The following is a 12,408-nucleotide window of genomic DNA, read 5'->3' as shown; positions in this document are numbered from 1 at the left end:
ATATGATATAAATATAAGGGTTAAACAAGGAGGCAGGAAACAGTATTTGGTGTTACGGCCACAAGTCTTGGCCCAACTATTGTTCTGGAGTAGTGTTTAACTGATCTGTTAAAATCTTTTAGTTTGGCGACTGGAACGCTCGGCATTTGATTACCGGTGGCTGCAAAAATTGGATGCTGTCCTAGGGCTGCCAGGAAAACATGGATACAACCTATGGTCATGTCCATGATTTCTTGGCAACCCTAGGGCGGCATCCAATTTCAGGAGCCACCAGTAATCAAATGCCGAGCGTTCCACTTGCCAAACTTGAACATTTTGACCGATCAGCTCAACATTATTCTGGAGACACAGACTGAAGGGGTCTATAATGAATTTAGTTCAGGTCACTAGTACTGCGGTCAGGCTGGGATTTGTGGTCCAGTTCATAAAACTGTCCACCATAACTATGATCCCCAATACTGCCATGCCAGCACCCCATGGATCCTTCCTTATCTCCATTTCCTGATCCCTGAACACACAAGATATTGTCACTACAGTGGTGACCAGTAATTGGCTAAACCGAACTGACAAATGGAGAAGAGTGGGAATTGGCGGTGATGGGGGATTAAAGAGATACTTTTTTTTTAATGAGTCTGCCCAATTCGTTGGCAGCTGTCCGTTTAACTCAGGCTAAGGCTTTAGGGCCCTATTACACGGGACAATTATTGTGCGAAAAATCGTTATATCGAATTTAAACAATAATCGTTCTGTGTTATTGCAGGCAACGATTGAAAAATCGTTCGGGTGTCGTTGATCGTTGATTTAGATCTGAACCTAAAATCATCGTTAATCGTTCGCTGTAATTCCACATTTGTTCGCTCAAGTTCCACATTTGCACACTAATCGTTCAGTGTAATTGCACATTGTTCATTGTTTTGCTGGGATCAGGAGTAAACAATCGTAGTAATGATCATAGTAACGATCGTAACTAACGACAATTGTTCTGTGCAATATGGTGAACGATTTCAGGTTAATGATAAATAATCTCGTTTGCAACCATTTATCTTTAGTCGCTAATCATAAAAATTGCTTTGTCTAATAGGACCCTTAGGCTATGTTCACACATCATTTTCTGAGCCCTTTTGTTATCCTGATTTTCATCATCTCATTTTTCTGTTCACACATGCATTTTTCCTTTTTTTTGGCCCTATTTTTCAGCCAGTTATGGCTCAAAATGTGTGAACATAGCCTTCGGCTACTCCTTCACAATGTCTTGGATTAGGCAGTTGTGTCCAGGACACTCCTCATGAAGTTCCTACTAGCAATGTGAAGAAGTGTTATAACCTATAACTTACTGGCATTGGATTTAAAGGGGTTATCCAGTGCTACAAAAACATGACCACTTTCTTTAGTAGCCCGAGGCCCTGAGCTCCTTTCAGGGGTGTATTGTCTGCTGGCTACAGTTGTGTCATGATTCGCAAAAAATTGCTGCTTTTTTACAGCAATTTTGCACAATTCAGGGCATCATGACATTATCTATCATGTACTATGAGCACCATGCTAGTCCTGCCAAAGTTACAGTGGGGGGGGGGGCAAGCATGGTCAACAGCCCAGGGCCTATGGTAAAGTTAATCCGCCCCTGACTTTCTTTCAGAGACAACACGACTCTTGTCTCCAGTTCAGTTGCTGTTTGCAGTTAAGCTCTATTCACTTCAATGGAACTGAGTAGAAAAACCCTGCCCAAGTTGGAGACAAGAGTGGTGCTGTCTCTGGAAAAAAGTGGCCATGTTTTTGTAGCGCTGGATAACCCCTTTAACACAGTCCATGCATGGTCCTCTCACACAGTAGAGAGGTATTGAGTTAGTCTGCCTCACAGGCATGGAGGCTTGTTATTTCTTATACTGCAACTCTATGGTATCACATGGACTTTCCTCTGGAGCAGAACTCCTACAGCAGCAGTCTGTCTCATAGGATAGCAACAGCCATCACAGGTCCACAACCCCAGGCTTAAAATCAAGCACCTCCCTCTAGGCAAGGAGAGTCGCACCAAAACGCTCCAACTAGAGATGGGTGCCACTTGAGCATGTTCTAGTCTAGTCTAGTTGCTCTAGAACAGGGATGGGGAACCTTGGCCCTCCAGCTCATGCAAAAAGCTTCACATATGCTTTCATAATGTAATATTGCTGGCATTATAGGGAACATTGCGTGACTATTGGGAAAGAAATGGGGATGTGGTTTCCACCATGTTCGGAACTAGAGATGAGCGAACCTGGAGCATGCTCGAGTCGATCTGAACCCGAACTTTCGGCATTTGATTAGCGTTGGCTGCTGAAGTTGGATAAAGCCCTAAGGCTATGTGGAAAACATGGATATAGTCATTGGCTGTATTCATGTTCTCCAGACAACCTCAGAGCTTTATCCAAGTTCAGCAGCCCCCGCTAAGCAAATGCCAAAAGTTCGGTTCGGATGGACTCGAACCTGAACCCGATTCACTCATCTCTATTTGGAACGTATTACAAATGCGTATGCCCATACCCCTACCTAATGCGCAACACCTATATGAACACTTTATGGCAACGTTAACCATAAACGTACATTATGGCACACAACATAAGCCCAATGGCAGCTGGATATGGTTCGTTGCACAGTATATAAGCGGCACAGTTAGTTCCGCTGCTGTATAATTGCTTCTTAATTGATTATTGTGCTGATCTAGCACTGAGTAATGCTACAAATGTATAAGCAATGTGGTAATTTCCTACAGACTAGATGATGCTATCTATCATCAGGGCCAACCGCCATATAGTGAGAATCTTTACATACATCTGCCCCATCACCCCCATACTCCAATATACATGAATGGATCTAATTACACTGCGGGTGTAATGGGAGTGTGTGGGGGGCGCTCTTATTCGTCACAATGATTCATTGCCTATGTATTTAAGATGCGATGATGCTGTCAGTCTATGATGTACCTTAGTGTAAAGCTGGGTTTACATTTGCATAATACAGATGCCTATAAATACTTAAAAATACTTAAAATTGCAAACAAAACGCATCATTTACATTTTGCTTGTAAAATCTTTTTTTTTTATTATCAACAATACAGATTTTTTTTTTATTTACCAGAAACTGCACCACTCATGGTGCCCAAGGGAAGTATCTGTTATGGCACATGACCCCCACTGATAAGATGGTAAGACCTGGTTGGCACCAATGGCAGGGTTAGAGACAGGACATACTGTGGCTCAAGCTCAAAAGTTTAGCTCAGGAGCTAAAGAAGTAGGCTATGTTCACACAACGTATTTCTAAGGCCGTTGCTGCCACTTGCAACAATGGCCGTGGTTTATAAGAAAAAAATACGTTGGTTTGCTGTCTATGGGGTCCCGGACGTACTGCAGTACCGGCCGGGATGATCTTTTCAGAGACTGGATGCTCAGTGACCCGGCCCAGTCAAGGAACGGCCGGTCTCTTACGCCATGTAAACATGGCCATATTGTGCATGCACTGTGTTATTTCCCCAAGCAGCCGGATCTGTGGAGTCCAGTTTCTATTATGGAAGATAGAACATTAGAGGAATGGGTTGTCCACTGAGAACCTCCTCAATGATGCGCCATCTTCAGAGATGAGCACAACTCGAGCATGCTCAGGTCCGATTGTTCGGCAGTTGATTATCAGTGGCTAAAGAAGTTGGATGCAGTCCTAGGGGTTCCTTGCCATAAGCTGTATCCATGTTTTTCAGGACTCCCTAGGGCTACATTCAACTTCTTCAGCCACCGGTATTCAAATGCCAAATGATCGGACTCAAGCATGCTCTGGTTGTGCTCATCTCTAGTTATCTTCTTAGAGCTGATAACTTGGGGAAGTTGACTACGCTTGTAGAAAACAAACGACAGAGCTAACTAAAAAGATGTGAAAACAACCAGGATATTCTGCTCCATTCATTGCGATGAGACATTGCAGTCTATATCATTCCTCACATTGTCAGTGGTCAAGCCCCTTCTGCAGTGCCCAGACCTGGAGGCATTTCCTCTACATGGCGATGGAGTGTCAGACAGCTGTGCGATCCTTCCTCCAGTCAGCTGTTTGCTTTTGTCTTTCATGTTATTTTCCTTCCATTCTGGAAATAGTTAAGCAGCACCAGGAATGGAGGAGGCTGCAGAGGCCGCGACCCTATTAATGCACTGTACTGATGGGAGGAGATGGATTTAGGAAATTTACACTGGGAAGCTACTTTAGATGGTCCCTCACTTTAGATGGTCCCTCACTTTAGAAGGCCCCTCAACTTAGAAGATCCCTCACTTTAGATGGTTTCTTGCTTTAGAAGGTCCCTCGCTTTAGATGGTTTCTTGCTTTAGAAGGTCTCACACTTTAGATGGTCCCTCACTTTAGATGGTCCCTCACTTTGGGTCTGGTTGCTTTGGGAATTAGGCAGTACATGCACAATACTTCTAGAGTCCTAGAGCTCAACTCTACGTCCTGCTTCTAACTCCAGCCAGATCTAAAAGAAGTTAGGGTATGTTTCCACTATAGAATAGGCGCAAAGACTTCAAGCGGAGTTCCGCCCTTCCTATAGAATCAATGATATTTGCCATGACGGCTGAATTTGCTATGGGACGGGCTACGGGACGGGCTGGCGGAACTTCAAGGGGAGGCCTCGTGGCAGAATCCGCTTGAAGTCTCCGCCCCTATTCCGTAGTGAGAACAGCCTTGTCCAGGCTCAATAAAACATGGCCATTTTCTTCCATTAAAGTGAATGGAGCTGAATTTTTATACCACACACAACCTGAGGACAGGGGTGGTGCTGTTTTTGCTAGAAAGTGCCTATGTTTTTTCTTACACCTTTAATTGGAATACCCACGTCTTCCTTGAGAATGGAGTGGTAGGATGCAGAGATAGCCATGGCAATAGGGGATAGATGGCAATACCCCTTTAAGTCAATTCCATCTGACTTCAAAGGACAAAACTGAGACCATAATAGGGGTCAGCGTGGTCTTCTTACTATAAGGCTCTGTTTCTTTGTATGCCATTATTTTCACACTGTTTAAAGTGATTTGAAGACCGGCTATTGAGAGATCTACAGAACATAATAAATCTAAAAAGTTTCTTGTCAAATGTAAAATATCTCGGGCTGTCAGTTCTGTTACGGTATTGTTGTTCTCAGCATAATCCCATTTCCTAAATTCTTGTGTGAAGTTCTTTGAAGCTCTTCTCCCTGTAAAGGTCAGCGGAGTCAGCCCTGACAGCGTCCATGTTCATTTTGTCTGTTCCCTTACACGAGGCATTGAGAGGCTTTCACAGTATTGTATGCGGGAGGTGACATCAGGCCGAGAAGCTGTCGCCATCGTTTCCTCAATCTGCTGCATTGTACATTTTATTCTGGCCAGCCGTGAACGGATATGGACGCAGTATTCTGGAGAAAAGGCCAGCTAGACTTCAGAGCAGTGACAAGCTTCTTATAAGGCTCACTGAGCAACTAAGGAAAGTCAATGGAGGAAAACGAAGGAAATATCTGATCGGAGAATAACCCAGGGGTTATATTTATATATATATATATATATATATATATATATATATATATACAGTATATATATATATATATAATCTGGGAGAGCTTTGGGGATCTCTGGCGCAGGCAGTGTGCATTACAGGAACGGGACAGAAGACGCGCGGCTGCCGGGAATAGGTTACAGGTGAGTAGAATTGTTTTTTTGTTTTTTTTAGTGGTCGCCCCATACGGTGGGGATGCGGCCATTTTTGAGCTCCCCCACCATATGGGGCGACCATACCCGGCGAAGATTTTTTGGGGTTAAAAAGTCATCGTATACTTATATCGTATATTTATTCATTTGTTTTAATTTTTTTTTAACCCTCCATGTTGGTCCTCCCCTTTGTCTTAAAGGAGACCTGTCACCCCCCGTGCCGGGGCAAAGCCCGGCTGACCACCCAGTGCTGACCCATAGACATCATTCTCTATGGGCGTCGGACTCATCTCTGGTGAGCGCGCGCCCGGCTTCGGACGGGAATTCCTCGGCGGCGGGACAGGCTCTAGGACTTTGTGGAAGCGGTAAGTATATGAGTCTGTGCCAGGGGGTCGGCCAGGCTCTGTCCCGGCACGGGGAACAAATTCCATGATGGGATGAAATTGTTTTGCAGAATATTGGCCCATGAGGATAGCATCCCTTTTTGCTTTTGCCATTTTGCAGGGTTTTTGGAATAGGCTGGAAATATAAGCCCTACACCAATAATAAGCCATAGTTACAGTCAGATGACCAGATCCCTGACACTGGGTGCTGAGCATCAGCCAATCAGGGCCAGACTTGTTATGCTCAACACAAGCTGTAGGGGAGGCAGGAGGGGTAAGAAGATGCACATTAGGGGACACTGAGTATGGGGGATGGAAAGGCCAACTACAGAGGGGGAGGTATACTGTATGGGGACTACCTGCAGAGGGGGAGGGAGGTATACAGTATGGGGGAGCAACTACAAAGGGGGAAGGATGTATACAGTATGGGGGAGCAACTACAGAGGGGGAGGGATGTATACAGTATGGGGGCTACCTGCAGAGGGGGATGTATACAGTATGGGGCTACCTACAGAGGGGGATGTATATAGTATGGTGAAGAACTACAGAGGGAGGAGGGGTGTATACAGTATGGGGACTACTTGCAGAGGGGATGTATACAGTATGGGGGCTACCTGCAGAGGGGGATGTATATAGTATGGGGACTACTTGCAGAGGGGATGTATACAGTATGGGGGCTACCTGCAGAGGGGGGATGTATACAGTATGGGAGAACAACTACAGAGGGGGTAGGGATGTATACAGTATGGGCACTACCACCAGAGGGGATGTATACAGTATGGGGGGACAACTACAGAGGGGGTAGGGATGTATACAGTATGGGCACTACCACCAGAGGGGATGTATACAGTATGGGGGGACAACTACAGAGGGGAGATGTACACAGTATGGGGACTAACTGCAGAGGGCATGTATACAGTATGGGGGAACAACTACAGAGGTGGGGAGGAGGTATAGAGTATTGGGGAAGAACTACAGAGGGGGGAGGGAGGTACACAGTATGGGGACTACCTGTATGGGGAATATACGCTGTTAGGAAATTCCGATGCATCATTCAATAAGTCCAGATAGGAAATCAGCTGCTTGTTCCCGCTGCATTCCCCACAGCCGGCAGTGAGGAAGAGTAAACATGCAATGCCCTCTATAAAGTCAGAACAGCACCACTACATCCGCTCTACCTGCCTGGAAACTAATTGAGATCCCAGAGTTTCCTCATTCCACAGGCTGACAGTAGAAGGCTTAGAGGACCCCTGCAGCTCTGGCGAGGGGGAGGGGGTCTCCAGCAATCTGTCACTTCATTCAAACCCAGCCAGAGGCAGCAACTAAGCAAACAGCAGCTTTTGTTCTCGACTTGTCAGCTTTTCCACTGCAGCAGGACAGAGTCTGTCACCCAAGCCTGCCTGGTGCTAGAGCAAACACATGTCATGTGGCATCCAAAAACATCGCCTCTATCAGTGCTTACCCCTAGAACCTAATACAAGGAGTAAAAAACATCGCCTCTATCAGTGCTTACCCCTAGCACCTAATACAAGGAGTATAAAACATCGCCTCTATCAGTGCTTACCCCTAGCACCTAATACAAGGAGTATAAAACATCGCCTCTATGAATGCTTACCCCCCACATCTAATACAAGGAGTAAAAAACATCGCCTCTATCAGTGCTTACCCCCCACATCTAATACAAGTAGTATAAAACATCGCCTCTATCAGTGCTTACACCCCACATCTAATACAAGTAGTATAAAACATCGCCTCTATCAGTGCTTACACCCCACATCTAATACAAGGAGTATAAAACATCGCCTCTATCAGTGCTTACCCCCAACATCTAATAGGAGTATAAAACATCGCCTCTATCAGTGCTTACACCCCACATCTAATACAAGGAGTATAAAACATTGCCTCTATCAGTGCTTACCCCCCACATCTAATAGGAGTATAAAACATCGCCTCTATCAGTGCTTACCCCCCCACACACACATCTAATACAAGGAGTATAAAACATCGCCTCTATCAGTGCTTACCCCCCACATCTAATACAAGGAGTATAAAACATCGCCTCTATCAGTGCTTACCCCCCCCCCCCCCCACATCTAATACAAGGAGTATAAAACATCGCCTCTATCAGTGCTTACCCCCAACATCTAATAGGAGTATAAAACATTGCCTCTATGAATGCTTACCCCCAGCACCTAATACAAGTAGTAAAAAACAACGCCTCTATGGGTGCTTACCCCAAACATCTGGGACAAGTAGTATAAAACATTGCCTCTATGAATGCTTACCCCCAGCACCTAATACAAGTAGTAAAAAAAAAACAATGCCTCTATGAGTGCATACACGCAAACATCTGGGGCAAATAGTAAAAAATATCACCCCTATGAGTGCTTACCCCCAACAGCTGAGGCAAGTAGTAAAAGCATTGCTTTCTGAGTGCTTACCCCCAGCATCTGGTGCAAGTAGTAGTACTGTGGCCCATTGTAATACCGGCTGAAGGTTCTCCAGAATAGTACCGTATTGATGGCCAGCCACAGGAACTGAGGAGAAAAAAAGAAAAACTTCAGAAAATCTCTAGGACTCCCCAGTTAGATAGCATATGTAGCAGCTTTATGTTCCTTTGTATAACCTGTCACAGGGCCTCTAAATGCTGGGGGCTTCTTATGTAGCAGAATGGTTTTTAGGTACCATCGGGCACCTGAGCACAGGGACAACAGCTAGCTCTTTACCCCTATGTATCTATCCCCATGCATATCAGTAAAAGTTGTCCGAGTCTGCCATCTTGTACTAGGATTGGCGAAGGATTGGATGTTAGATTTTAAGTGCCTGAGTGATGACATAGGGACTCTTAAGGCCTTATTCCACGGAATGATTATCGCCCGTATTCGGCCGTTACGGACGATAATCGTGCTGATCGTTGCAGTCGCTTATTTTTCAACATGTTGAAAAACAAGCGACTGATACAGCAACGATCTGCTGCCGTCGCTCCGTTGAATAAGAGCATCGGCAGCAGACGCCGCTATATCCTATGGGCTGCCCAGACGATCAGCGATCCCCCGGGCAGCCCCCCCCCCCCCCCCCCCCCCGCAGCTCCCTGCTGCCCCTCCCGCATTTACCCGCTCGCTGCTGCCTCGTTGAATAGCGGCAGCAGCGAGCGGGGAACGAGGAGCAAACGAGCGCTAAGAGCGCTCGTTTGCTCCTCTAAATGACCAGTGAAATAGGGGCTTTAGTAATTATGTACTGTGCCTATAGAAACATAAGGACTCAAAGTGATGCTATACTGTACCTATACAGACATAGGGACATAGTGATGCTATACTGTACCTATACAGACATAGGGACATAGTGATGCTATACTGTACCTATACAGACATAGGGACATAGTGATGCTATACTGTACCTATACAGACATAGGGACATAGTGATGCTATACTGTACCTATACAGACATAGGGACATAGTGATGCTATACTGTACCTATACAGACATAGGGACATAGTGATGCTATACTGTACCTATACAGACATAGGGACATAGTGATGCTATACTGTACCTATACAGACATAGGGACATAGTGATGCCATACTGTACCTATACAGACATAGGGACATAGTGATGCCATACTGTACCTATACAGACATAGGGACATAGTGATGCCATACTGTACCTATACAGACATAGGGACATAGTGATGCCATACTGTACCTATACAGACATAGGGACATAGTGATGCCATACTGTACCTATACAGACATAGGGACATAGTGATGCTATACTGTACCTATACAGACATAGGGACATAGTGATGCTATACTGTACCTATACAGACATAGGGACATAGTGATGCTATACTGTACCTATACAGACATAGGGACATAGTGATGCTATACTGTACCTATACAGACATAGGGACATAGTGATGCTATACTGTACCTATACAGACATAGGGACATAGTGATGCTATACTGTACCTATACAGACATAGGGACATAGTGATGCTATACTGTACCTATACAGACATAGGGACATAGTGATGCTATACTCTACCTATACAGACATAGGGACATAGTGATGCTATACTGTACCTATACAGACATAGGGACATAGTGATGCTATACTGTACCTATACAGACATAGGGACATAGTGATGCTATACTGTACCTATACAGACATAGGGACATAGTGATGCTATACTGTACCTATATAGACATAGGGACATAGTGATGCTATACTGTACCTATACAGACATAGGGACATAGTGATGCTATACTGTACCTATACAGACATAGGGACATAGTGATGCTATACTGTACCTATACAGACATAGGGACATAGTGATGCTATACTGTACCTATACAGACATAGGGACATAGTGATGCTATACTGTACCTATATAGACATAGGGACATAGTGATGCTATACTGTACCTATACAGACATAGGGACATAGTGATGCTATACTGTACCTATACAGACATAGGGACATAGTGATGCTATACTGTACCTATACAGACATAGGGACATAGTGATGCTATACTGTACCTATACAGACATAGGGACATAGTGATGCTATACTGTACCTATACAGACATAGGGACATAGTGATGCTATACTGTACCTATACAGACATAGGGACATAGTGATGCTATACTGTACCTATACAGACATAGGGACATAGTGATGCTATACTGTACCTATACAGACATAGGGACATAGTGATGCTATACTGTACCTATACAGACATAGGGACATAGTGATGCTATACTGTACCTATACAGACATAGGGACATAGTGATGCTATACTGTACCTATACAGACATAGGGACATAGTGATGCTATACTGTACCTATAGAGACAATAAGCTTTGAGTAATAATATATGGTGACGATGGAAACATATGTGCTAAGATCGCTGCAGTATCGGGCCTCTAGGAAAATAGGGAGTAATACTGTGTTTGTTTGTTTTTTGTTTGTTTATTTTTTTAGGTTCTGTTCACATCTGTATCAAATATTAATTACGTCATTACGGTATTTATTCCACCATAATAATAGCCACCTTGCCAGATCCTGATGGATCTTATTGTCTGTCAGTAGAGTCATCATTGTCCGCCATGTGACAGATCTGACACAGTGCTGGGAACAGAGCTATATATATATATATATATATATATATATATATATATATATATATATTTACTTATTTATTTATTTTTATTCTATATATTTTTTTTATAAGTACAATGTTTTCATAAAGAGCTTCTACAAATCCTACAAATCTACGCATATCCACACACAGAACTGCCGCTATTCAAGCCTATTAAGATATATATATATATATATAGATGTATTTAATCTACGTGACAACATTAGGGTAGAATTATTATTGGATTTATGTCCCATATCATAAAAAAAATAACATATGGGCCGAAGCTCTTGCACCATTTTTATTGGATGCGGTTTCGAGGATGCCTCAAATTACATTCATGTGCCTTAAGTCATCCATAAAAATTTGCAATTCTAAATAAATACTACTTATACTCCTATATTACTTGGTTTTTAATAAATCTCTTCAGCAACTACAACTCCCATCATCCCTTAACAGCTTGAGAGTTATAGGTTGGGAATCACTAGTGTATACTAGTGTCCTTGTACTAGTAAAAAAAATACACTACATATCATAATTAGGTACAGTTCCTAAAAAACTGAAAGTTTTATAAAAAGTTTTAATAAAATAATAATAATTATATATACAAAAGGAAAAAATTCCCGAATGGGTCCTACCAGGAAGAGGTGCTTGAAGCCTTCATTGGAGAGCCAGCTGTTACAAGGTAAAGCCATCCTCCTGGCCGGCTCCAGCTGCAGTGTAGTCAGTCCACAATGGTCAGGACTCTCCCCCCAGCTGCAGGAGGCTGCTTCCTGTCTTCTCCCCTGTGATCTTCATGTCTATATATTCCCAGCCTGTAACTCTCCCCATCCCCGAGTCTCACCCTGTGGTTAATGATGTGGGACAGGCTGCATTGTCTACAAATGGGAATCATCAGAGGCCGTCACTGCACACAGAACAAGCTGCAAACTTCACAGGACAAAAGTTTCTCAAAACTTTTTTTTTTCCCCCAGTTACGGGGAAAAGTTTTATAAAGTGTGACTATTCCACAGGAGGAACAATGGATGGAGTATAAGCATGTTGTCACCTTAAATGTTTTAGAGAATTATCCATAATAGCAGGAAGCCGCATTCATCCCATCACTCCATATCTCTGGATTCCTAGCTAACTTTTTCCATTCAGATATAGTTTAACAAAGAGGAGTGGGAAGAGGGGAGGGGGGGCTGCCAACTACAGGGGCCCTTAG

At 43.7% G+C, this 12,408-nt stretch overlaps 1 protein-coding gene across 1 annotated transcript in view; it reads right to left on the bottom strand.

Annotated features, from left to right (window-relative positions):
* Nucleotides 1–11,953, bottom strand: part of NOX4 (NADPH oxidase 4) — a 132,133-nt gene extending 120,180 nt beyond the window's left edge. The window contains exons 1-2 of the mRNA XM_069971994.1: nucleotides 11,840–11,953; nucleotides 8,506–8,601 (exon numbers count right to left, since the gene is read on the bottom strand). Coding sequence (XP_069828095.1) covers nucleotides 8,506–8,601; nucleotides 11,840–11,896 — 153 coding nt within the window. The 5' untranslated portion in view covers nucleotides 11,897–11,953. The remainder of the gene's footprint in view (nucleotides 1–8,505; nucleotides 8,602–11,839) is intronic.
* Between the last annotated feature and the right edge of the window lie 455 nt (nucleotides 11,954–12,408).

The sequence above is a fragment of the Dendropsophus ebraccatus genome, chromosome 5 (genome assembly GCF_027789765.1).
Source record: "Dendropsophus ebraccatus isolate aDenEbr1 chromosome 5, aDenEbr1.pat, whole genome shotgun sequence".
Classification (NCBI taxonomy): Eukaryota; Metazoa; Chordata; class Amphibia; order Anura; family Hylidae; genus Dendropsophus; species Dendropsophus ebraccatus.
This window is presented reverse-complemented; position numbering and strand designations above follow the sequence as displayed.